The 23620-nt window shown below is 43.6% G+C and overlaps 12 protein-coding genes across 12 annotated transcripts; 6 read left to right on the top strand and 6 right to left on the bottom strand.

Moving 5' to 3' along the window:
- Nucleotides 1–455: 455 nt before the first annotated feature.
- BDB00DRAFT_817163 (nucleoporin complex subunit 54-domain-containing protein) lies at nt 456–3250 on the bottom strand. Its single transcript, XM_053123043.1, has 10 exons — nt 3012–3250; nt 2633–2887; nt 2205–2507; nt 2041–2097; nt 1835–1971; nt 1636–1748; nt 1442–1535; nt 1261–1371; nt 953–1186; nt 456–855 (listed from the first exon to the last, which is right to left on the bottom strand). The coding sequence occupies exons 1-10, from the start codon at nt 3073–3075 to the stop codon at nt 709–711; spliced, it is 1515 nt and encodes a 504-aa protein (XP_052981074.1). The 5' UTR covers nt 3076–3250; the 3' UTR covers nt 456–708.
- Nucleotides 3251–3591: 341 nt separating this feature from the next.
- BDB00DRAFT_871081 (uncharacterized protein) lies at nt 3592–3883 on the top strand (the record flags this gene model as incomplete). The annotated part of the gene is made up of 2 exons (XM_053126788.1): nt 3592–3681; nt 3758–3883. 2 exons carry the CDS (start codon nt 3592–3594, stop codon nt 3881–3883), a joined length of 216 nt encoding a protein of 71 aa, XP_052981073.1.
- Nucleotides 3745–5218, bottom strand: BDB00DRAFT_291358 (Alpha/Beta hydrolase protein). The gene has a single exon (XM_053116809.1). The coding sequence runs from the start codon at nt 4899–4901 to the stop codon at nt 3924–3926; it is 978 nt and encodes a 325-aa protein (XP_052981072.1). The 5' UTR covers nt 4902–5218; the 3' UTR covers nt 3745–3923.
- Nucleotides 5219–5497: 279 nt separating this feature from the next.
- Nucleotides 5498–6705, top strand: BDB00DRAFT_871079 (thioredoxin reductase; the record flags this gene model as incomplete). Its single annotated transcript, XM_053126787.1, has 3 exons — nt 5498–5546; nt 5646–6131; nt 6260–6705. The coding sequence occupies 3 exons, from the start codon at nt 5498–5500 to the stop codon at nt 6703–6705; spliced, it is 981 nt and encodes a 326-aa protein (XP_052981071.1).
- Nucleotides 6706–7625: 920 nt separating this feature from the next.
- Nucleotides 7626–9293, top strand: BDB00DRAFT_786910 (uncharacterized protein; the record flags this gene model as incomplete). The annotated part of the gene is made up of 4 exons (XM_053120651.1): nt 7626–8672; nt 8759–8845; nt 8936–8951; nt 9040–9293. The coding sequence occupies 4 exons, from the start codon at nt 7626–7628 to the stop codon at nt 9291–9293; spliced, it is 1404 nt and encodes a 467-aa protein (XP_052981070.1).
- A 572-nt stretch (nt 9294–9865) lies between these two features.
- Nucleotides 9866–10771, top strand: BDB00DRAFT_786909 (uncharacterized protein; the record flags this gene model as incomplete). The annotated part of the gene is made up of 3 exons (XM_053120650.1): nt 9866–10010; nt 10102–10196; nt 10277–10771. The coding sequence occupies 3 exons, from the start codon at nt 9866–9868 to the stop codon at nt 10769–10771; spliced, it is 735 nt and encodes a 244-aa protein (XP_052981069.1).
- Nucleotides 10772–11075: 304 nt separating this feature from the next.
- BDB00DRAFT_882674 (uncharacterized protein) lies at nt 11076–12869 on the bottom strand (the record flags this gene model as incomplete). Its single annotated transcript, XM_053128170.1, has 2 exons — nt 11076–12369; nt 12493–12869. The coding sequence occupies 2 exons, from the start codon at nt 12867–12869 to the stop codon at nt 11076–11078; spliced, it is 1671 nt and encodes a 556-aa protein (XP_052981068.1).
- A 1837-nt stretch (nt 12870–14706) lies between these two features.
- BDB00DRAFT_871076 (uncharacterized protein) lies at nt 14707–16482 on the top strand (the record flags this gene model as incomplete). The annotated part of the gene is made up of 1 exon (XM_053126786.1): nt 14707–16482. The coding sequence occupies one exon, from the start codon at nt 14707–14709 to the stop codon at nt 16480–16482; it is 1776 nt and encodes a 591-aa protein (XP_052981067.1).
- A 339-nt stretch (nt 16483–16821) lies between these two features.
- On the bottom strand, nt 16822–18093 carry BDB00DRAFT_786907 (MT-A70-domain-containing protein; the record flags this gene model as incomplete). The annotated part of the gene is made up of 6 exons (XM_053120649.1): nt 16822–16895; nt 16974–17203; nt 17313–17458; nt 17523–17603; nt 17718–17788; nt 17892–18093. 6 exons carry the CDS (start codon nt 18091–18093, stop codon nt 16822–16824), a joined length of 804 nt encoding a protein of 267 aa, XP_052981066.1.
- Nucleotides 18094–18463: 370 nt separating this feature from the next.
- On the bottom strand, nt 18464–19789 carry BDB00DRAFT_927986 (Gar1/Naf1 RNA binding region-domain-containing protein). Its single transcript, XM_053128910.1, has 4 exons — nt 19632–19789; nt 19475–19537; nt 19095–19373; nt 18464–18962 (listed from the first exon to the last, which is right to left on the bottom strand). The coding sequence occupies exons 1-4, from the start codon at nt 19684–19686 to the stop codon at nt 18637–18639; spliced, it is 723 nt and encodes a 240-aa protein (XP_052981065.1). The 5' UTR covers nt 19687–19789; the 3' UTR covers nt 18464–18636.
- BDB00DRAFT_817142 (uncharacterized protein) lies at nt 19743–20838 on the top strand. Its single transcript, XM_053123042.1, has 5 exons — nt 19743–19900; nt 19972–20013; nt 20106–20168; nt 20304–20440; nt 20555–20838. The coding sequence occupies exons 1-5, from the start codon at nt 19873–19875 to the stop codon at nt 20759–20761; spliced, it is 477 nt and encodes a 158-aa protein (XP_052981064.1). The 5' UTR covers nt 19743–19872; the 3' UTR covers nt 20762–20838.
- Nucleotides 20839–23536, bottom strand: BDB00DRAFT_817127 (general substrate transporter). Its single transcript, XM_053123041.1, has 10 exons — nt 23385–23536; nt 23217–23321; nt 23010–23128; nt 22900–22923; nt 22676–22820; nt 22410–22580; nt 22051–22263; nt 21448–21953; nt 21134–21334; nt 20839–21066 (listed from the first exon to the last, which is right to left on the bottom strand). Exons 1-10 carry the CDS (start codon nt 23479–23481, stop codon nt 21025–21027), a joined length of 1623 nt encoding a protein of 540 aa, XP_052981063.1. The 5' UTR covers nt 23482–23536; the 3' UTR covers nt 20839–21024.
- Between the last annotated feature and the right edge of the window lie 84 nt (nt 23537–23620).

Below are 23620 nucleotides of genomic sequence, written 5' to 3'. Positions count from 1 at the left end.
TGAAAAGATAACAGGGCGAGTTTATGTAATGAATTCATGCAAACAACATATGTATTGACTGTAATATAGTATTAGAGGTATAAAGCTACCTAAGAAGCAGCGAGTCTGTAAACAGACCATTTGTAAAAGTTTATATATTGAATGACAGGTAACAGTACCACAACAAAAAGGAGATGTCGGCAGTAGACTACTGTTATGTGCACAGTGAAGACAAGTCATATATAAGCTAAAAGGTCAAGGCAGTGTGATGGCTTCGGTCCAATTAAGGGACATTTTTAAAAAAAGAAGAGTGTAAACGATAAGAGAGTGAAACAATGTTCCTGCTCATCCATATTGTTGTTCTCTCAGCATCTGCACCGTTAACACAAGTTACATCTGCTGCAGCAGGCGAGTCTTCTTCTATGATGATAAGCGCACTACATACATATAGCAATTTACCATACACTTGCTGATCCGCTAGTTTGACTGAAGACAAGTCTGAAATATTTGACCAATACTGCAGACATCTCAAGGAAATCGCTGCTCATTGTCGATATCATCAATATCGGCAACACACATATCTCCTGACGATGACATGATTAACTAAAATTCTTTGGTCATGGGAGTCTAGACATCATATCACCGTAATGGGTACGTTTTCGTTGTCTTTATATTATTATTATTTTTGATCTCCTGTTTCTTTGTGGTATTATGCTTTAAATCACTCTCTCATGATCCCGTCAACATAGAGTTCCGTTCCCTTTCTGCCCGCTTGATATGATTTCGGAGACTCTCCTCGATATTTTGAGCTTCTTCTACATCCTTTGATAGTGTGTTTGAAACATGACGCATGCCTTCTTGCTCTTGTGCCAAAAGCTAAAATATTTAAAATAATATCGATTAAGTCAATATACTTTTCTTTTCCTTTCTTTTTCACTTTTCAAGAAAAATTAGGTTTTCATGGAGTTGTTACCTGAGCAATTGTTGCCACATCCTCACTGCTTGTTGCTTGCCACGAGTCCTCGGGTGCTGCCATCCTCTTTCGCTTGATATGTTGTAAGGAAGCCCAAGTGTCTCGCAATTTGGCATTCAGCTGCTCCGGGTTAGCAGGCTGTTCAGCCAACAGTTTCAGGTTTTGCATAAGTTTCTCTTCTTCATCCTCCAGTGGGAAGCCCTTGTAACGAAGTACTTGAACAAAACGTAATAGCTATAAAGTTTTCGTGGGAATATTAGTCGTGTAGGAGCCAAAGAAATCATTTCCGAAGGAAACGAAACACTTACTTTTATTAATCGCTGAGTCAGGTCTATGTTGCGGCGCCGCAGTTCGTCGATCTTGACGAGGGTGCCAAGTGCATGTTTTTGTTGGATTGTTGATAATCGCTGACCGATTTCCTAATGGTGATATAGGCATATGGTTAGATCAATTGGGCCTAAGTCAGTTGGATCACGTTGATATACTTACGGCAAGCTTATTTCTGTGCATTTCTGATGCTTGATCTTGGATATCCATACGCTTCAATACATCGCCATAACCGACTGCTAACACAGGAACCAAACTAACCAAAAAAAAGGACCCACATTAGTATCCCTTTCTCTCTTTTTCCCCCATGAGTCCACTTTGCATTTTAACCTATATCCCACTTGTAGACGACATACGTGTTCGGATCTGGGTTTTTACGCACTGCTTCATTCCATAACTGCTCATCCTGGTCTGGCGGGCGAACGTACAAGTGTCGCTCGTTTGGTGGTACGACATTATAAAAGTAGTGCTGATAGAGCATAATGAATCAGATGCATGTTTCTAATAGCACTAGCCTTCCACAAAGTACTCGTCTCCCTCCTGTCGTTTACTTACTCTGAATTGACATAGATGCGACGAAGGGTCCCAATGTGCACGTATTAAAGCTAATTGTTGCCATGTATTGTGAGGGGGTTGTTGTTGCTGTTGTTGTTGTAGTTGTTGTTGCTGAAGTTGTTGTTGTTGTGGTTGACCTAGAATACACACCATGTGTCAATTAACGTTATTCATATCGCGTATTCCAAGCAAAGAATAAGCATTACCAAAGCCTGTGCTACCAAAACCGCCGAATTGTGATTTGTTTTGTTGCTGCTGTTGGCCTGTATGAGTTCAATGTTCAGTAAGATCGCGTTTGGAAGAATAGCCCATCCTGGTAATCTCCACCTTACGTTTCCCCTGTAGAAATCACCATCCTTTTTCCACATACCAATACCACCGAACCCAGTGGATGCTGTGTTGGTTAAACCAGTTCCGAAACCAGACGTTGGACGTGCTCCTGCACTATTCGCACCGAATCCGCCAAATCCAGTGTTTGTGGTATTTGCATTGTTGTTATTCGCGCCAAAACCAAAGCCTGACGTTTGTTGCTGTTGTGGTTGTTGTTGTTGTTGTTGACCTCCAAAGCCGAATGAAGACGTTCCGGCCTGTTGCTGTTGCTGTTGACCGAACCCCGTACCAGCCGTCGAAGTGGGAGTGTTAGTATTTCCAAAGCTGCTGAAAGAGCTCAGTCCTAATTTTAAAAAACGGTCAATTCGTTTAGCGTACTTGAATAAATGGAATTGCGGACGCGTCGTCCCCTTCCTTCTTGTCTTTTCCACTTTTGCAGGATAATGCCAAAGATCTCGTTGTACAAACCTGGAGCCGCTGTCGTCGATGTAGATGCAGCACCGAATCCACCAGTAACAGTATTGCCAGGATTTGCTCCGAATAAAGTTCCAGCTGAAGTTGTTGCGTTATTGTTGCCGCCAGCACCAAATAATGTGCCTGCCGATGTGTTACCAGTGTTGCTGTTACCGGCACCAAACAAAGTTCCTGCCGCTGATGTGTTGCTCGTGCCCGCCCCAAATAAAGTGCCTGCAGACGAATTGGCTGTTGCACCAAATGCTGAACCTGATCGTTATATAATATTCAAAGAGAAATCAACGTTGATGGATTAGATTCGACGAGAGAGGTACGAGCATAAAATCGTTTGTCGTTGGGGAAAATTTTTCGAATGAGATTTTGTTTTGAATACCTGTGCCAGCAGTGGATCCGAATCCAGTGGAGGGTTGGCTCGTGCCGCCAAAAGAGAATGCCATTATTGATCGAATTTATAGATTATAGGCTCTAGATTCTTTAATATTTGGGCAGAAAGAGAAGGAAAAGGGGAGAGGAGAAAAATATAAAATCGCGCGCGTGTGTGTGTATCGCCGCTTGTTCTGCAAGCAAGAAAGGGCGGCCCAAAAAGTCACAGACGCGAAGCGGAAGGAAAAAATGAAAGGCAGAGAGAGAGTGGATCCTTATGCATTTATAATATATGGCGTCGTTTATCCCTTCTGCCGTACTTTCCGGCATCTTTGCTTCCCTGTCATCTGTCTTTGCAAAACTTTTTTCAGATACTCGGACTGAAATCTTCCACGATGCCTTTACAACATTCGTTACCGAGCAAAAATTATTGACAGCCGTTCCTTGGACTATTGATCCACAGGTAACAGCAACTAGGATGCTTGGAGGAAATGTATAGCACAGATAACTCATAGCAAGTTTTCGGTTAGCACTCGCTCTTAGCACTAAGAGGAGTATGTTTTGGGCTGATATTTGTCTGCAACTCGCTCATGTGGACACTGTTCACCAAATCGCTTAATGCCGCACCTTCCTCAGTTCAGACGACTACCGTGAATGGTGCTGTCAACTTTAGTATATCGGTAAAATTCTCTAAGAAGTCTCTCCAACAGAAAGGATAAGCGCATATCCGCAAAAAACTAATAGTGTTGTATACAGGCATTACTAGGCTATCTCGTATTCGACGAACCATTGGCATTAGGATGGTGGATTGGCGCAAGTCTTATTTTGACAGGCAGCATTCTACTTTCTCGAGCACAAAATCGGAAAGAAAAGACAGAATAACTTGTTATCATTTTATTAAAATGAAGACCCGTATACCATCCTAATTTCTTCGAAACATATCTACAATGGCATTTCCAACTAAACCTCCTTGATCTAACGGCACCATGTGACCAGCATCTTGTATGACTTCAAACACACTATCGATGTTTCCTTCTCCTTGATAACCATCGCTCAATTTTTTCCACGCCGACATGACATTGACCGTATGGTCGTCGGATTGACCCGTGATCAGCAGTTGTCGCAAACGGATAGGATGCCCATCAAATCCAGGGACTTGTTCTCGAGTAGGCACCGGAGGCAATGCATCAGCACTTGAACGTAGACACTGAAATAAGGCCTTGTCACTGATCAAAGCCATGGCTCGAACAGCTTCTTTCTTGGCATCATCATGCACGGCTGACTCGGAAATGGCTTGTCTTGCTGCCTGAAGAATAGCCGGATCGATCGATTCTGCGTTCCGATACACATCCATCCATGCGATCCGTGGCCACACCATGTGGATCGACGGTGTTGCTATAGCAATCAGACCTCGCAACGTGTATCCTAGCAATTCCCACTTGGTTGGCTGGTCGACACATGTCTGAGCCAGTATGCCACCCATGGACAACCCACCGAAGATAAGGTCACCGCTGCTGCATGATTGATGCTTGTTGTTTTTGAGCCATACCAGAACATGATGGATGTCGTCGCACAAGGTCTGCATATTAAAGACCAAGTCATCGTCGTCCTGGATATCTTGTTGAGGTTGCGATTCGCCATGGTACCTCAGATCGCATGTCAGCACTCGAAAACCAGATCGGACAAGGACAGGCAGAACAGTGTCAAAGTGATAATGATCTCCGCCAGCTCCATGGAATAGTATCACAAGTGGTGGCAGCGGGAACTTGTTGGAATAATTTAAGGATGTTTCGTCTGGTTCTGAAACGAATGCATGAAGGGCGATTTCCGTGTGGCCATGATTAATGGGAATAATAAAACGTTGTGTAGAAAAAGTAGTGGTAGTTGTGTTAGTCATCATTTACACGCTAACTACACAATCTTTTGATGGCTTCCATCGTCACTTGGAGGGCCTAAGATGATGTATATTTATGCGATACACATCTTTTGTTCGATAAATATGGTAAAATTTCGCATATATTGGAAACTTACATATAACACAAGAAAAGTTCGGAACTCCCGTATCATTGGCCGACAGCAGCAAGCAAAGCAGCAGCAGCAGCGGCAGCCAGTATAATGAAAACGCAGTAAATGAATATGGCAATACATGGAAGGAAAAAGAAAAAGAAACCCAGCATGCCCCGCTCGGCTCACACACATTGGTATATCATTTCATAGCACCCCTTTCCCAAACTTCAGCTAGTAATCTGTCCACTATATACCTGACAAAGAAACTCTAGAAGCTGCGATTGGTTGGCAATGTCAGATTCGTCAGCGCCGTATTGATTGGCTAGGACGATTACTAAGAAAAATACTCAGTCACAATCATTGGAAATCGACAAGAGGAACAGAGCGGGGCACAATGCACATATAAAAGCGAACGAGCGTGGTATTTTCCAAACTCCCTTGTCAATTTTTTTATCCCTTTTTTCTTTATTACTTTTTTGTTTTACAATAATGGCTCCTCAACATCATAAAGTTGTTATCGTCGGCTCGGGTCCTGCCGGTAAATATCATGTTTCATTTATTTAGACTTGTCCAAATAACATAGATGTGTGATATATCGTTTTTTCTAAAACTAAACGATCCAAATACTATTATCTAGGCCACACCGCTGCCATCTACCTTGCACGCGCACAAATGAGCCCTATCATGTTCGAGGGCATGATGGCCAACGGCTTTGCTCCCGGCGGCCAGTTGACGACGACGACCGACGTTGAAAACTTCCCCGGTTTCCCTGAAGGTGTCATGGGCGGTGACCTGATGGACAAGATGCGTGCCCAGTCGGAACGTTGCGGCACCGTAATTGAGACCGAAACTATCACCAAATTGGATTGCCAGTCGCGACCCTTCAAGCTGTGGCGCGAAGGTGCCGAAGATGGCGAGCCCACCGATACCGCTGATGCCGTTGTCTTTGCTACCGGCGCTTCTGCTCGTCGTATGAACTTGCCCGGTGAGGACAAGTACTGGCAGAACGGTATCTCTGCATGCGCCGTCTGTGATGGTGCTGTCCCCATTTTCCGCAACAAGCCTCTTGTCGTCATTGGTGGTGGTGACAGTGCTGCTGAAGAAGCCATCTATTTGACCAAGTGTAAGTGGTTACTTTTTTTTTTGTTTTACATCAGATAGGGTTGCAGATGGATGTACGGCTTTGTGAGACAGGGCTGATGATTTAAGATTCTGATCGATCCCCGTTTCTAAATGTATGATGTAATACAGACGGCTCGCACGTCAATGTCTTTGTCCGCCGTGACGTCCTTCGCGCCTCCAAGGTTATGGCCAACCGCTTGTTGAAGCACCCCAAGGTCACTGTCCACTTCAACACCGTTGCCACCGAATGCAAGGGTGACGGCAGCTTGTTGACCTCGCTCAGCACCAAGAACACCAAGACTGGTGAGACTAGTGAGATTGAAGCCAACGGTCTGTTCTATGCTATTGGCCACGATCCCGCAACGGCTCTTGTCAAGGGCCAGGTGGATTTGGATGATGAGGATTATATCAAGACTGTGCCCGGTTCTTCTGAGACCAGCGTCAAGGGTCTCTTTGCTGCCGGTGATGTTCAGGACAAGCGATATCGCCAGGCTATCACCAGCGCTGGCTCTGGTTGTATGGCTGCTCTGGACGCTGAACGGTACTTGACTGAGCTCGAGGAAGAGGAAGCTTAAACTTTATGCTGCATGTTTCTCAAACACCATGACGACAACGACGACGATGACGACGACAACACGACCTATCTGCCGATTTAATCGATCGATTCCGTATATATTTTCGCATATATATATTATCCTTATACAACATATATACAACTCTCTTCTCACATCATCCTTCACTACCCTCTCTCTTACGCTGTAAAGATTCACCACTCTGTTCATCATTTAAAATACTGTATCCACACCATACACACACCACACACACTCAAAAAGGAAAACCGCTAATGATATCTTTCTCTTAGAAGCGGAAATAGTTCTAGAAAACAAAAAGATATAAAATGATTTTTTTTTGGCACCAAAATATCGTATCATACCACACGCTACACGATAGATCATGATCTGCCGCTGTCAGGAGTAAATATAGGGACTCCAATGTCATTGACTGACTGACTGCTGTTGCTGTCCACGCAGCACACTTTTATAGTACTTTACCCCTTATTTTCTGGCTTCATGTATAGTACTGGTATAGACATATTGAAGCACTGTGCTATTATGGTTAGCAGAGTTCTGATATGAAAGAGAAAAACAAACATGCATCTATGGTGAGGCAATGTTGGCAGGAAAATGGAAAAGGCCATTGTTTGTTTTTGTCATTTGACCAAGGAAGAAAAACACAGTTCCAGGTTTGTGCGGTTCCTGGCCACTTTCACGTTGCACAATGGGGCGAAGAGGGAGGCGCGTATATTTTATATCATACACACGGCACTCCTATACTGTACAAGGCCACAGGCACACGTAAAGCGAGTTTAAAAAAAGAAACCATTTTCCCTCGCCTCCCTTGTTGTCACACACACACATATTCGCAAACATATCTCGTTCTTTCTTTCTTTCTCTCTTTCTCTTTTTCTCCTCTTGTTCTTTCTATCCACAAAAACATGTATCCAAAACTTATACTACTTGTACTCTATATTGCTGCCATTACATGCCATGCGGCTATAATTCCTGAATACGGCGACGCCGTTGACAGCAATAGCAGCGGTGACCTTGAATCCGACGCTGCCGCATTTTTGAACGAAGACGTGCTCATCAACAACAACAACAATAACGATATTGTTAGCGAACAACAAGAACCAGCAGTGATGATGTCTTCGATTACTGACAGCACTACTGAAGACCAGTTGCAAGAAGATGATACTGCTGACGACGAATTCCTACATGTACATCAAAAAGATGGTGAGCAGGATATCGTTTATGAAGGTGTCCATTATACGCTCAATGAAGATGGCCGTTTTGTCATTGTTCAAGAAGGTGTTGTGCCAATTGCTATTCATACAACAGCGTCATCTGAGCAAGAAGCCATCCGGCTCTTTGAAGAATACGCTGTTGCCGGGGCTACGGATGACGATGATGACGATGGCGATGAACTGGAATTCGCAGACGAACAAGACGATATCAGCGGTGAGCAAGGACCATCTTATGCAAAGTCACAACAAGAAGACGAAGAAGGCGAAGATATCAGTGAACACGTCGAGAGCATTCTCTTTGACAATGCCGATTCGGTGACCATTGATCCAGACACGGGCCTGCCCATGTTCAAGAACAAGAATACCGATGACTTTGACTTTTATCGACAAATTCCTGAGCCTGGTGAATCATTGGATACCATCGACGACGACGACGACGAACAAGTGGGCGCAGCAGTAGTAGCAGCAGACGAAGCACCAGAAGAGGCATTATTTGTTGATCAATCATCCGCAAACAACCCAGCCATGGTGATCCATCGCCGACCTCACAAGGACAAGGTCGATCCGGGCAACTTTTACCAGCACACACGATCTCGTTACCAATCCCCACCTTCAAAGAAGTCTACTGCCGCTGCCGCTGCTGCTGGTTCACACTGGCAAAGGCATTTTTGGAAATATTTCGCCGGTGTAGCCATTCTCGTACTAATTCTTGTGAGACGATCCTCAGGAGCAGCACAGGTAACACAGGATTACACACATACCACTCTCTTTGATTTCACATTCGTGAAAGAGTTAACCCGCGGCCCTCCAACCCATATAATTAGTTGTCGTCATCTGAAGCCATTGCGACACACCATGACTGGCGAAAGCAGTTGAATTACAAGTACGATCAAGCTGCTGCCCGATTACCCGTAAGCTTATTCTGCACACAGCGCATTTTATTCAACAACATATAAAACGTATGAATGCTAAATGACTCTCCCCCTTTATTACGCTTATAGGTTTATTATACCCAGGGTAATATATCTTTTCCGCTCTTCCTTTGTATCACAATTGTGAGACCCTGCTTATTTTTAACCCCTTTATGTCCATCTGTAAAATATAGACTTGGGCCGAGAATTTACTACCACTCATAACGATTCATCACCAGTCGTTTTAGACGAGAAAAGCGGCCTTTCCGCGGGATACCATCATAGCAGCAACGCTCGAAGAGCATCCGCGGGTCATGTTCGTAAGCTTTCCACTGGTTCAGCAAGCGCACGATCCCAAAATGTACGACTTCAGCATCAACGACACACTTCGCTCAGCAGCATTAATTCTGCTGCGCTGTACAGATACTCCAACGGTGGTACGCCGTAATTCACACCAACACACTATCTTTTGCCCGCCCTTTCTCCTCTTTCTCTCTTCCTCGAATATTCCCGAGAACTACTACTTAGAGTAGTAAGTAATCGTTCTACTACACAATCCGCAATACATTTACACAGCAACAACATCACTCAAAGCAAAATATGTATATATACAATCCTTCCGTTACATTCATTCATTCATTCATTCATTCTTCCATTGCTATTACTCTTAACTCCTATTCCTTTACAAACTAATCCCTATTTTACATTTAATTCACCCGCACACTCTTCTCACAAGCACGCACAGAACCTTTTTAATATCGCATTGCACAGCAAAGCGTATAGCAGTGCATAGTGGTAGCACAATCAATTCCACCATTTCATACTACTATTACTACTACCGTTACCACTATTACAACTCAATTAAAGTCCTTCTGTTCTGCTTTCAAATTAACGAGTCGTTTTGGCATTTGAAGTGACTAAAGAGAGAGCTAACCCCACAACCAAAAATCTTTAGGTGACACAAGCACCAGCGAAATTCGAAACTGCTTTTACTTTTTTCAACTCCAACAACAAAACAACATGGGTGCTACGACATCGCGAGAAGCTGCTCGTCGACTACCGAAACAAGTCAAAAGCGAGAATCTTTCAAAACCTACGGCATCACCTTCAACCATTCATGACGATTATAAGCAAGCAGCTGCAGCACCCGATGCACCATTACCAGGTTTATAAATCATTTCCTTTTCTAAAACAAAAATTAAGCGATCGATTACTCAAGCTTTGTCACTAACGGATTCGCATATCGAACCCAACAGAAGAAGAGGAAGAACAACGCGATCCTGAATTACACAAGAAGCTCACAAAAATAGGTCCAGTTAAAGTAGAACCTACGGTTACGCGTATGCGAACTGTAAGTGTAGCTTGTTCTCTATGTTTAAAATGCATAAACAAAATTAAATAGCCATATGCTGACTGACACACACCATGTAGTCTGATAATATGCTACATATCATCCGTGAACGACAACGGATCGAAGAAGACGAAGACCTCGGCCGACTATCCCAAGTTCCTAATCGAACCACGATTGATGTCATTTTCTCTGCCTTGGAGCAACGTAAACGATTAGCGCCAGGCGACTTGAATAACGAAAAGGTGCTGCAAGGCCTGTCGCGAGACTATGGATTGGATGTGCCGACATTACAAAGCTTGTACAAGTATTATAATACCATGGCTGTATTGCCTGCTAGACCAGACGACCAAAAGAATCGCAAATACGGTATTTGGGCTGAAAATAAACAAGAATGGCAACAGGCACTGGATACGGCAATTGCACGCAACGAGGAAATCAAGCAGAAGATCCGAGTGGAAAAGTCAGAAACAGCAGCAACGATTGGTAGTAGTAGTGGCAAAAAGGAACAGGCAGAACGGACATTGACAGATGCAGAAAAGAAAGAGAAACGTTTACAAGATTTGTTTGAAGACTAGAAAGTTGTAATCAATAAGTTAACAAAAAAAAACTTTCTTTTTTTTCCATCTTCTTCATAACTATAGCAAAAACGTTTACACACACAATAGAGATGGGGAAGAGAAGCATTTACATTAGGCGAATGGTCAAGAGATAGAGTGAGGACGTATGTATATGAGAAGGTGTGTGCGCGCGTATGTGTGTGTGTGTGTGTGTGAGTTGAGTATTGATATTCTCTATGGAGTGGATCAAAAGGAAAATCAAAAGGAAGGGAGTGGCGGTATCGACTGCTTTGGTTTAGAGAAACAGTATGAGTCTACATTATTATTCAAACGATGGGAAACGGGATTCAAAGCTAGGATCTACATCGGGTGCCTTTGCTGTAGCCGTTTCGAACGACAGCTGTTGAATGAACTCCTTCAAATCGGCAGCAACACCTTCGCCAGACTCGAATCGATGCCGTTCATCAATGGCACGCTGGTCTTGCTCGTGTTTGCGGATATCCAGGCCAAGCAGACTTGTCTCCATGCGGATTGAGTCGATAGCATCTTCCCATTCGCTCAAACATGTCGATACAGAGTCGGCATGAGCAATAAATGCCAACCGCTCTTCTTCGGCCGCTTCAATTTCTGCAGTGACATCCACCTTATTTGATTTGCCGGTGATCTTGCCCATACGGGCTGCAACCATAGCCTTTGCCTTGGCGCGGATCTTGTCATTTTCTGTCACTTCACCATTCGGTCCTGTGCCCACAATATCATACGATGGCTCTGCCGTACTGGCCTTGGCGGCCTTGTTCTTTGCCAGCTGCTTTTTCTTTTCAGCTAAATCATCCTCTGTTTCATGCAACTGTCGCACAAGGCCGCGTATAGACGTTTCAATCAAGTATTGGACCTCGGATTCCAAGGATTTCTCTTGCTCTGCGGCCTCTGCCAACTCGCTTGTCCGTGCCGTGTATTTTTCCCATGAAATCCCAGCTTCATCACCGCCTGATCGTACAATCTCTGACTGCAACTCGCGTACTTTTGCCTTGACGTCGTCGATATCTTTTTGCTCGGTATATGACAGCTCCTTGTAAGGCTTGGCCTTTCTGGCCACTGCCTCGTGTTCCAAGTCTTTTATCCGTTGCTGATGCTCCTTGACTTGCTTGCGCAGATCCGAGATACGGGTCTGTTTGCCGCGGTACCCGTAGCTGGATGTTGCTCCAGATGATTTGGATGCTGTAGGTGTGACGCTGCCTGACCGGCTTCGATCAGGGCCCATGCGTCGTGCGCTCGACACATAAGCTGTGTCTGCACTGTCGTCGTCTTTGTATTTCTCTTTTGCAGGTTTGCGTCCAGGGCTGACAGAGCGAGCACGTGACGTACGTTGCGTGGGTGGCGAGAGTGATGGTGATGAGCTGAAATTGCGAATGCCGCGCTTTTGCGCAATGTCATGCAAGATGGATTTCTTCAGTCCGTCGACGCTCTCTTTAAGCTCGCGCGTGGATGGAGGTATCAGTTCGGTTGGTAGGTGTGTTGGCACGTCGTAGCCGTTCAGTTTTCTGTAAATCAAGTGCATTGCGACCGAGAATTCGTCCACATTCAATTTGCCCTGATTGTTTGGATCCGCCAAGTTCCTGCGTTTGTATATAGAGTCAATTTTATCTAATACTTATGCATAGTGCCTTTCCCCACTCCTTATCGCTATCGCTGTATGCTAAATCACACGTTCACGCTAACCCCTCTTTCCTTGAACTTACCAAATTTGCATCAATACATTCTGAGCAAGTCCTGACTGCGTAAAGATTTCCTTGGCCTTGTCGCCTGTCAAGTATCCCTTCTTTTCCTCGTCCCAGGCCTTAAAAATCTTTGAATAGCGCTGCTTTTCCTCGCTCGTCACCGCCCAGGGTATCTTGACTTTGCTCGATACAGCTTGGAATTCCTGCGGTTGCTGACCACCAGACGGAGCTGCACCGGGCATCATTCGGTTCATGAAATCGAGATTGTTGCCGTACATGCCTGTTGGCATAGCAATCTGCTGGTTGCCAGGAGCCAACATGGGCGTAACGCCTGTCATCATAGGCACCTGCATACCTGTCGGCTGTTGCGATTGAAGGCCACCGGGGAGCGAAGTCATGCCAGTCGGTTGTGATTGAATACCCGTAAAGCCAGTAGGTTGCGACTGCATGCCGCCACTACCACCACTGCTGATACTACCAAGTGAAGGCGTGCCCGTAGACTGTGATTGGATACCCGTAGGCAATGGCTGCATACCCGTCATTTGTGCTTGTAATCCGGTAGGAAATGATTGTTGTAATTGTTGTTGTTGTTGCTGCTGCTGCTGCTGTTGTTGATGGATAGGCTGCTGACCGCCTGCCAAGTTGCTAAGCATCGAAGTCGACAAAGAACGCTGAGGCGATGCTCCTCCTACTCCCATGCCTGTAGCCATAGGTTGTAAGCCACCGCCGTTCCCGTAAACCGGTGAAGGGGTACTATTGCTACTGGTAGTCGATTTCACTATAGCAGTAGCTGTTTCTATTTCGTTTCGTATTTGGTCGGGCAATGCAGATGGAATGTCGCGACCCGCCATGCGCATCGATGTCAAATACATTGCCACAGCAAATTCCGGGAATGTGAGTTGTGGTTCTTGGGTGACATTCGAAAGGTCCCTAAAGAGTTCATCAACTTCAGCGGGAAAATCGACCTGTGTAAAATAGTAAGGAAAGGGCAGAGAGCGACGATTACCAAATCCTTGCCAAAGAGTTGCCATCCAAACCCGAACGAGATAATACATTTCTAGCCGTATCAGCTACAAAGTATATATATATAGATGACCGACGATGCGACAAATTGAGCTTTTATATTGTTAAACACATACACACGAAAAAAAGACAAGTAGTTGCATACCCGACATGAATGGGCTACTTGGCGAAGCTTGGCTGAAAAGCGATTGGTACTTGGACTGGTCAGCTTGAGCCAAGAAGCTGAGCCGTATATCTTTTTAATCAGTTAGATATAGTTGTTGTTAATGTCGATTCTATCAAAGCTAAGGCTACTATGCAAGTTCATCATTTTACCCGTCATTGTGCAGCAAAGTCAAGAAAGTAGTAGAGTGTTACAACGTTCTTAAACAAAAGGTCGAATTTAATCCACAACGTGAACTTAAAATTGTGTGGAGATTACCCAGGATTACTAAATCGAGCCATCAAGCATGAACTGCAAATAATCAGGTCAGACAGAATCCATGCATTCGCCCACAATATACTATCATTTTCTACAAATTACTTAATGCAATAAGCTACTTTCTTCACAGGTATAGAATGCTCTTACAAATTCGTAAGTTAATCATTGCACTTATTTCTGTTACTGCTATTTATCATTTAAATGTTGACAGCAGTCAGCCGTTGCAAGTTTCAGGCAAGCTAAGGAAAATAGAATCCGTAGTGAGATTTCAATAGACGATGTTGATACACACGCTAGATTGACTTCTTTACGGGAACAGGGTGCAGAGGAGTATGTATTAATAAATTACGACTATAACCATGTGGATCTATCTTGCTATTTAGATTTGCGAATCACTAGTGGATGTACGTTGAACGCTGTAAGCTTTCGGCTTGGCTGTTTGAAGTTGTACGAATACGCGGCGTGACGTTACACACGGTTGGAAAATAGAACAGCAAAAATTATCTTGACGATTAACCTCTTTCTTTTCCTCTCTCCTCGATATATCTCGTCTTCGACCCCTTTTCTATTTAATTGCCTCCGTTATATCGTCATTGCTTTATCTTTGCTAAATTCTATACAAAAGCATCAAAAATTGGTATCTGTATGCTGGAGAGCCCAAAAGCGATATCAAGAAGTACTCTTCATCAGCTCATACATTGAAGTGCTTATAGCGTTTATGAAAGTTAGTCCATTATACATTAATTTAACCGTCTCTAATGGCCAGTACTGTAACAATAAAATCATAGATAATGTACGTTACCTACAGTACCCGACAGTACTCTGATCATGACCAATGGTATTCAGAAACTCAGTATGGTTTATTTCGATTTGCCCGCCCGCCTCAACGATTTTCTACTCTGCCAAAACCACAATTTATGCCAAGCAAACTTCTTCGTGTGACCGACATGCGTATAGTTCAAGGCTCTACCGTGAACGAGGGGTATTGTGCGCTATCATATTCTTGGAATTGGTCTGGCGATATCATCATGGACGAAGCAAATGGTAAAACAAAACGGGTTGATCATAAAAAGCATAAGATCATTTTTTCAGCCAAACGAGTGCCACGAAAACCAAGAGGTCGGAAACGCAGTCCGCGTCGAGTGAAGTTTGTTGAATTCGAAGGCATCATACAACAAATATGCAAAGACTTTGATGTCAAATACATATGGTACGATCAATGGTGCATCAATCAGAAAGAAAAAGAGGAAAAGCTGCGAGAGATACGTCAGATGCACAAAATCTATCGCAATGCATACTGCACTGTAGCACTGGTCCCGGAATTCTGCTCCCGCCGCTATCTCCAAACAAGGGCTCTGAGCCACCAACAACCGAATTATCCCAAAATATATACCTCTCAATGGATGAGACGTGTCTGGACTCTAGAAGAAGCACTACTATCACCAAAGATACTTTTTGTCGGCCGCGATATACATTCTTGGGGACATCTGGTCAAGAGAGTAGCAAACTTGCACACTCTTTGTCAGAAGCTTCCAAACTTGGACGTCAGTACTGTTTTATATTATGCGCACATACGGACAACGACAAAGGAGCACGACCGAGTATTCGCACTTGCCAACCTTTTTCCTGATTTAATGAAGAGTATCTCGATCAGCTACGATGAGCCCGTAAACGACTTATTGCTTCAATTCTACCGACTTTTGGCGCAAAAAGATATATCTATCCTGTGTTTTGGACGACACAAAGATTACAGACGCATCGGCCGACCTAAAGAAGAGTTAGCGCAAGCTTCGGATGTGTCCCTTATCCTTAAAGAATATTTGTCGGGATACAAGCATCGCTACCGCTATCCATACAGTGTCCCAATCCAGGTCCATGACAAGATCTTGCCATCTTGGACTGGCGTACAAGGGGAGCATATACTACCTCTCCGCCTCGAATATAGCGATTATCCGAAAACGACATTTAAAAACTACATCGTTACTGAAAAACTTATGCAAGTGACTTGTGCAAGTATTTCGGTAAACGAAGACATCCGAAGCAGGATGTTTTTTCCACTCAAACAGGAAGATTTTCCACCTGTGCCTCAGGGCCCCAGTGCTGATGTCAACGGAGTGCTTGTTCGCTGGATCCTTTGTCTTTCGGTTCATTTACCTGGCCAAGAGAGTAGTAAAGTACTATCTCTTCCATTGTCACTCAACAGCCAGGATTCTACTTACGATCTATCGAAATTTAACCAAAAGCTCCATGAAACACTTTGGTTAATGGCGCAATTTTTCCCGGTCAAAAAGGAGAACTTATTCTGGTGGGACGCTGCTTGGCCACAGGACTCCGTTGCACGTTTTGAACACTTTTCTCTAACTGAGGGTGTCATAATTGGCTGCAATTTGGTGATACTTACGGGTGTGCGCTTCAAAGACAACTGGCCTGACTGGAAACGCTGTCCGGTTATTATAAAGGATCAAGGTGCTAAACATTACAGAGCTATTGGAACATGCAGAATTGGAAACATAGAGTACTTTCTCTCTGGTGTTAACTTGCCGGAAAAAACCTTTATTATTAAATGATGACCCCTATAGTTTCTTTCTTGTATTAATGGTGGAGCCGTGACATTGACTTTAAATCAAAGAGGGCACAGAGGACACATGTAACGGTTTTTCGTATTTTCCAACCAGCAATGTGAGTATAAAACTTCCTGGTCCCTTGAAAGTTAGAGTCTTGTAAAACCAATTATTCATCTAATACGCGTAACATCTGCTGTGATGGGCGGTTTATTTTATAGTGGAAGTGTCAGATAATGCGAGTGTATAGGTACAATGAACGTGAGCGCGAAAATGAGGAAGAAAGGGTTGAGAGAGAGAGGGAGAGAAAAAGGATCAACTGGTAATTTTGCTTTATAATGCACGTTATAATTCATTGCCGATGGTAACCCAATAATCGCGCAAGTTGTTCTTTCGACCGAAAATTTCTAGATATTTACCTAAGGTCATATCCAAGTTAGCATATCATGTTTTATATAGTCACGCGAAGTTCCCAGTACGAAAAGTAAAATCGTTACCATCGGGTACTAATTCCTCGATTAGCTCATAAAGCTCTTCTGGCTTTTGACTTTGTCCTCGTCGTTCCGAGAAGATCACATCCGAACCGACCGATCGTCGACAGTTTGGCGGATCCTCTCCCTTCTTTCCAACCAAACATGTCTCCTTTGCGTGTTGCAAGTAGTAACCGTGACCCTTTGCCATACGTCTGTTAACCGTTTGCTTCACCCATGTAATATCATCCACATACCTAAAAGTAACAGATTGAATATGTTTGTAAAAGAGCGTCACATCTGTCTGTTGCATATACATGCATCCCATTAAACCATTCTTTCTCTCTGCTGTCGCCTCAAACTTACGTGTATCCCCATCGTTCCATCAACTGGAATGCCTTGGCGTACTTGTTGTTGATCACCCAGATAAAGATGAAGCCGTTCTTTTGAAGCTTTGGGATGGGAATTTCTTCAATACAGACATCAGGCAATTGTTGATATGCAATAGCAACCTATTATGTTCAAGTCAAGTTAATATAAACATTTTGCCGCGTATTTTTCCTTGAATAAACTTACACCACGAGTAGGAGCATGGGTGGCCAACTGCCACGGTGGATCGGCAACAATAACGTCAAACTGTGTTTCTGCTGCTAATGACTAGTAGAATGTCGAAAAGAAATTCAGTCATTCAAGATTCACAAGCACACAACAGACAGCTACGAAGTCACTCTTGTTATCTATTTAGTTATCTTTTGCACTTTTAATACGTACGTCCCAATCATAGCTCATTACGTTGGCCTTGATAGGCACACACCATTCCGGTGCCTCGAACTCTTCGAGATCTTAGAAAAAGAAAAAGGAACGTTCATGCAAGGATATAAGTATAACACACAACAAGAAGAATGAAAAAAGTTCAATATAAGAAATAAAGAGTCGATTCCTTACCTTTTTCATCTAACTCTTCTTGATTGCCTTTATCTTTGCCACCATTATTACGTTCTTCGAGTTGTGCAATTTCGGTTTGAAGGGCGTCAATCAAGAGTTGAAGTTCGAGTTCTTTTTGAAGTAGACCCTTCAGGGCGTTATCGGGAACCTCGTTCTCATCGAATTCATCCGAGCTTAGATTAGGGCTGCTTATGTTTGACATATTTTCTTTATATATTATGCGTGGTTTGTGTAAAGAAAGGGGAAAGGGGGTAGGAACGCGTGAACGCGAAAAAAAATAAATACCACGCGAAATGATTTCCAAGTCAAAAGTCACCATCAAAATCGGTTGTCAGTTGCATTCACCGTCCCAGCATTGTTTGGTGCAATCATTCTTCGAAGGACCTATCACCCACATATAACAGTATATATCGTATTGCTATATAGCAAGACCTTTCTTAGCAAAATATGACAGCTGGATTTTTATTACTACAAAGTACGCCGAGACACCGAGCATTTTACACCGTTTTACTGTCTTTGAACAACTATAAACTACTATTAGCTACAACCTCACTCTCTACAGTAATCAGATTGATATAATAGGTCAAAACACATACAAAACAAGTTTTATTTTTTAATACTATTGATGAAAATGATGATGCTTCAGCGGCAATGAAAAGGAAAAGAAAGGGATAGGCATTTAATGAATCGTTTCGGTTAAATCATGTATATTTACAGAATCAAATGTGTGAAAGAGCAATGACATTTATCGCTGACCGAAACCGCCGCGACCACCACGGCCACCACCGAATCCACCACGGCCACGGCCTCCGCGATCGCCACCGAAACCACCGCGGCCACCGCCACGGCCTCCACGGTCACCACCGAAGCCGCCACGGCCGCCACGATCACCACCGAAACCGCCACGGCCACCGCCACGGCCTCCACGGTCACCACCGAAGCCGCCACGGCCGCCTCCAAAACCGCCTCGGCCACGGGGAGCACCGCCACGGCCGCCTCCAAAACCACCGCGACCACCGCGGCCTCCACCGCGCTTTTCGACTCTGCCTTGAAGACCAGTGGCCTTACCGCCTATCATACAGAACATTGGGACCATCAGAAACATTAATGCCATTATCCTTCACATAGCAAAGGACTATCCCATCTGCATATTTTCTGTAATGCCCGCTTTCTCTCAGCTTGCATTTGCAAATGCTTATTTACCTTGGTTGAGAACCTTGGGCTTTGGCAGGAAGCGTTCCAAAGGCAATAATCGGTCAGTGCCAATGAATACTTTATCGTCAGCCTTGAAAGAGGAGGCTTGCATGCCTTCTTGCATTTTCACAGTAAAGTAAACCTCGTTCAAAGGACCCAAGATTTCGTCGACCTTGCCGATCTGGGCCTTATTTTCCAAGAAAATAGGAGCGTTGAAATAAGGGATCTTGGGGTTGATCGACTTGCACACCATTTCACCTTCGCAAGCATGCATAAACGTTCCCATAGCTACACATGTCATTCCAAGAAAAATTTTTTAGCATTCTTCTTTTCCACCGTTTCTGTCTAGATATGTAGTATATGACTTGAGGTCAAAACTGTTTTCGTACCAACAACTTCGTCGGGAGGTCCTTGGGAAGCACCATGGAAACCGCCACGGCCACCGCCACGGCCTACATTCAAAAAAGAATATAAGTTATGTCAATCGTTTCGTCACGGGTTCAATGTTGTTTTATCCTACAAGCTCCTTGTAAATGTAATTTATACCTCCACGAAAGCCACCTCGACCGCCACCTCGATTACCGAATCCGCCTCGACCCATTTTTAAATTGAATGCTGATTTTATTTGAGTGTAAAGGTGATGTCAAAAGAAAATAACTTTTTTTTTCTCTACTCTCCAATTTTTTTAGATTCCGCTTGTGGTAAGAACGTGAGCGGCTTATATATGGCGAGCCTACATAGCTCGCTGACGTTCAACCTACCTCCTATTACATAAAAAAAAGATACAATGGGCGATCGCATGGCCATTGATGAAGGTTTGTTAAACCGATTACGTACATAAAGTAGCTTTCTCTACTAGTTTACTAAGCACCTTTCTGCTCTTCAGAAGCACCGGTCAGAAAGGGCCGTGGATTCACAAGCAACGATGGTACGGTTTCCTATTTTCTATTTCTGCAAGTGCAATAAATGCGTGTTTCATTTGAGTCACTCACAGCGGAACTATATTACGTGTTCTATTAGAATCATCTCGTGCATCACGCGATGCTAGAATGGATGTCTCCAATGGTGTCACACCTGAGCGATGTGAGTTGAATTGTTGGCTCAACTAGAAGCGAATCAAAAGTTAAGCAAGGAAGCGAGACTCACTATGGCAACACGTTCTTTGCAAACGAAAACGCGCCACAACCTTTTTACTGCTTTATTACCAACAAATTGTAGCAATTGAAGGATGGATCATCATTGTACGTGGTGTTCACCCTGAAGCTGATGAAGAATCACTCACAGAACGATTCGCTGAATACGGAACGATCAAAAACTTGCACTTGAATCTCGACAGACGAACTGGTTTTGTCAAGGTACGGTGTCAAAAACAACGACAGCAACAACAACTACGACAGAGGGCGTCAGCAACGACGAAAAAAGAATCACCATATTGACTTGAACTGCATACTGTGTTGCATTTTATATAGGGTTACGCGCTGGTCGAATACGAGACATTAAAGGAAGCACAATCCGCCATCAACGACGCGAACGGCACAACATTCTACGATCAAACCTTGAAGGTCGATTTCGCTTTCTCAAAGTCTTCCGAAGAAACACGCGGCTCGCGACGGACGAATGACCGTAGAGGCAGAGACAGAAGCTTGAGCCCTTTGGATTATGATAATGGGAGATAAAAAATAAAAGGGAAAATACAAGTTATGGATACCGTCTTCTTTGGATCCGCTGGGCGTTCCTTGTATGTTAAAAGAGATTTCAAGTGTAATTTGCACAAATATATTTGTGTATACGTGTGGATGTGGTTGGTATTAAGTCGGATACATATTGTAGCTAAGTGATGAAGAGGGGAATGTGGATAATTATATCCAATGGTGACTATTTACACATCTTTTAAATGAAAGCAACTGGGACACGAGTGCTCGGGAAGAGTTAGGTCTCTCTAAAATAATTGTTCCGTTTCTTCTAATGATTTTCCCGCAGTCTATATAGTACACATTTTGTGTTAGTAGAGAAATGACCATGCCGCATAGATAGAGAGGGACAGCTACCTCAGGAACATATCTAATGATCAATGCCCAGAAAATAACTGACAGAACTGCATAAAACCAAAATGCACCCGCAGCAGATAATGCATTGGTCAAGGACAGAAACGAGATAGCAACAAGCAAATTGCAGAACCAGTTGACAGAAGTGGATACCCCATTGGCTCGGCTGCGTGCTCGCATATTAAAAAGCTCACTTTGGATTAACTAACAATGCAAACATAAAAAGGTGCCATCATTATTCCCTTGACGATTTCTTTTCTCTTAGCAATTATTCATCTGCCTTGCCATTTCATACACTTCATTCAGCGGAATCTTACCCATGGAGCGTATCCAAGACCAAGTGCGTAACTACCAACATAGACAAAGAGCGCAAACAACAGGATTATTGATGTGCCTCGATCTGTCTTGTCCGCTGGGCATTCTGATTCATAAGCAGTATTGCCAAGGACGAGTGAAGTACATGAGTTCGTCTCCGTTGACCATCCGCATCGATCATCCAAAATGCAACGCGCACAAACGTCGCCGTAGAGGTCGCACGAATTTTGTTTGGGCGTAATACCTTGAAGTGCAGCAAAAGAACCTCCAAGTGCAACCAGCCCAAGAATCATGGTAAACATAGTGCTAATAAGCATACGACGGCGTCCGATTCTATCAATCAGCTTGATCGCCACTGCAGTAAACACCATGTTCGTCAAAGCGACGATAATAGCTACACTCGTTGAATCGGCATGGTTACTGAAACCTGCCATTTGCATGATAGTGGCTGCATAGTACATGGCTGTATTGAATCCACATAATTGTTGAGCAGCTTGTAACAAACACGCTGTCATGTACGTAGGTTTCAAAAGAATAATTTAGAGATCTAGCAATCTCATAAACGCATACACATATACGAAATTAACAGACTACGAGCTGCTTACCTATCAGAAGAGGTCGCAAGTTTTCAGCTGAGAGTAATTCTTGAAACGATCCAGAGGCACTAAGCTTAACGCTCTGCTCAATAGCAGCTAGTTCTTGTTCAATAAATTCATCCGATGTTGAGGTGGCATATATCTTCCGCACTACAATTCTCGCTTTATCAATTTGACCAGTTGCAACCATATACCTCGGCGACTCTGGAACAAATGGCAATGCTGTTTATCCATAAGATAATCAATTGTTGTTTTTCGAATTGATGGTAAATGTTAGTCAAAACCAGGTTTTTGTACCAATTGATCCAACAAGCTGGATTGTTTCAACAGCAGCGCCTCGTTATTCAGCCCTCTTTGGGTATACTTGCTCAAACACTGGACAATTGCAGGAAGTGCTGCTACGGCAAACATGTGTCTCCAACCATGTGGAACGTCAACAAAGATAATGTTGACCACATATGCAACCACTTGACCGAAGGTGACCATGAGAGTGTTTAAGGTAGCGAGCTGCCCACGAAACGATTTCGGTGCTACTTCACCTATGTGATAACATCCAAAAGAATATTTGCTAAGAATACGCGTATAAAGGTGCTAGCACCCCTCGATAGCGTGAGCGAATGATTTCTCCACTTACTGATGTAGACTGGGACAATCATAGATGCGATACCAACCCCCATTCCAACGATCAATCGCCCAGTGACCAGTGCGCTATAACTTTGTGCTGCTGCAAGCACTAGCGAACCTATGATAAATACAATCGAAGCCAAAAGAACCAATGGCTACAAAATATGGCCTAAGTAATTCTAGCCCCTTCCCCTTCTTTATTATCACGCCAATCATATATTCATTTTTCGTTACCCTTCGTCCCGCCCGATCTGCTGTCTACAAAATATATTTCCAGGATAACCAAAACGAAAATAGTATGAATTGAGGGTTGGCACATAGCAAAGCATTTGATTCAAACTTACTATGCCAGCAAGTAGTCCGCCGCCTATGGCACCCACAGTGGTTCCACCCACAACTATTTCCTTTTCAGCCGTGTCCATTGTAAAGTCACTGCTAAGAGGTTGCAACGCACCGGAAATGACTGTAATAGAGTGTTTTAAAATGACAGAAAAAGACATAGCACTCACTGTGTATCACAATAACACACAAAAAAGAGTATGCATATATACCTCCTGTGTCATAGCCAAACAGAAATCCACCAATACAAGCAGAAAGAACCAGCAAATACACATAGCTCGTTAGTTGTGCTGAAGGGCTTAGTAAAAGATGACTGGCTTCATTGACTTGATTATCAAAATTGTTTAAATCGTCGTTTATTGTTGATGTTGTGGTTATACCAGTAGTTGGTTGCTCAACAGGAGAGTCATTTTGTTCGATGCGGGTATATCCCCTTGTTGTGGGTGTTACTGCGGAATCAAATGAATGCAATTGCATAGTTCCAATACATTTATGAGTTTATATTGAAAGACGTTCAATTAAGAAACAGGTACCAAGGAAAAGGAACCTGCTTTATCATTATTCTCCGCATATGATGTGCCTCTCACTCGTTGTGCAACTGTCATGCAGACATTTT

Source organism: Zychaea mexicana (genome assembly GCF_025766255.1).
Source record: "Zychaea mexicana strain RSA 1403 chromosome Unknown BDB00scaffold_25, whole genome shotgun sequence".
In the NCBI taxonomy this organism is placed as follows: domain Eukaryota; kingdom Fungi; phylum Mucoromycota; class Mucoromycetes; order Mucorales; family Lichtheimiaceae; genus Zychaea; species Zychaea mexicana.
Note: the sequence above shows the minus strand (reverse complement) of the source record. Positions and strands in the feature narration are given on the sequence as shown.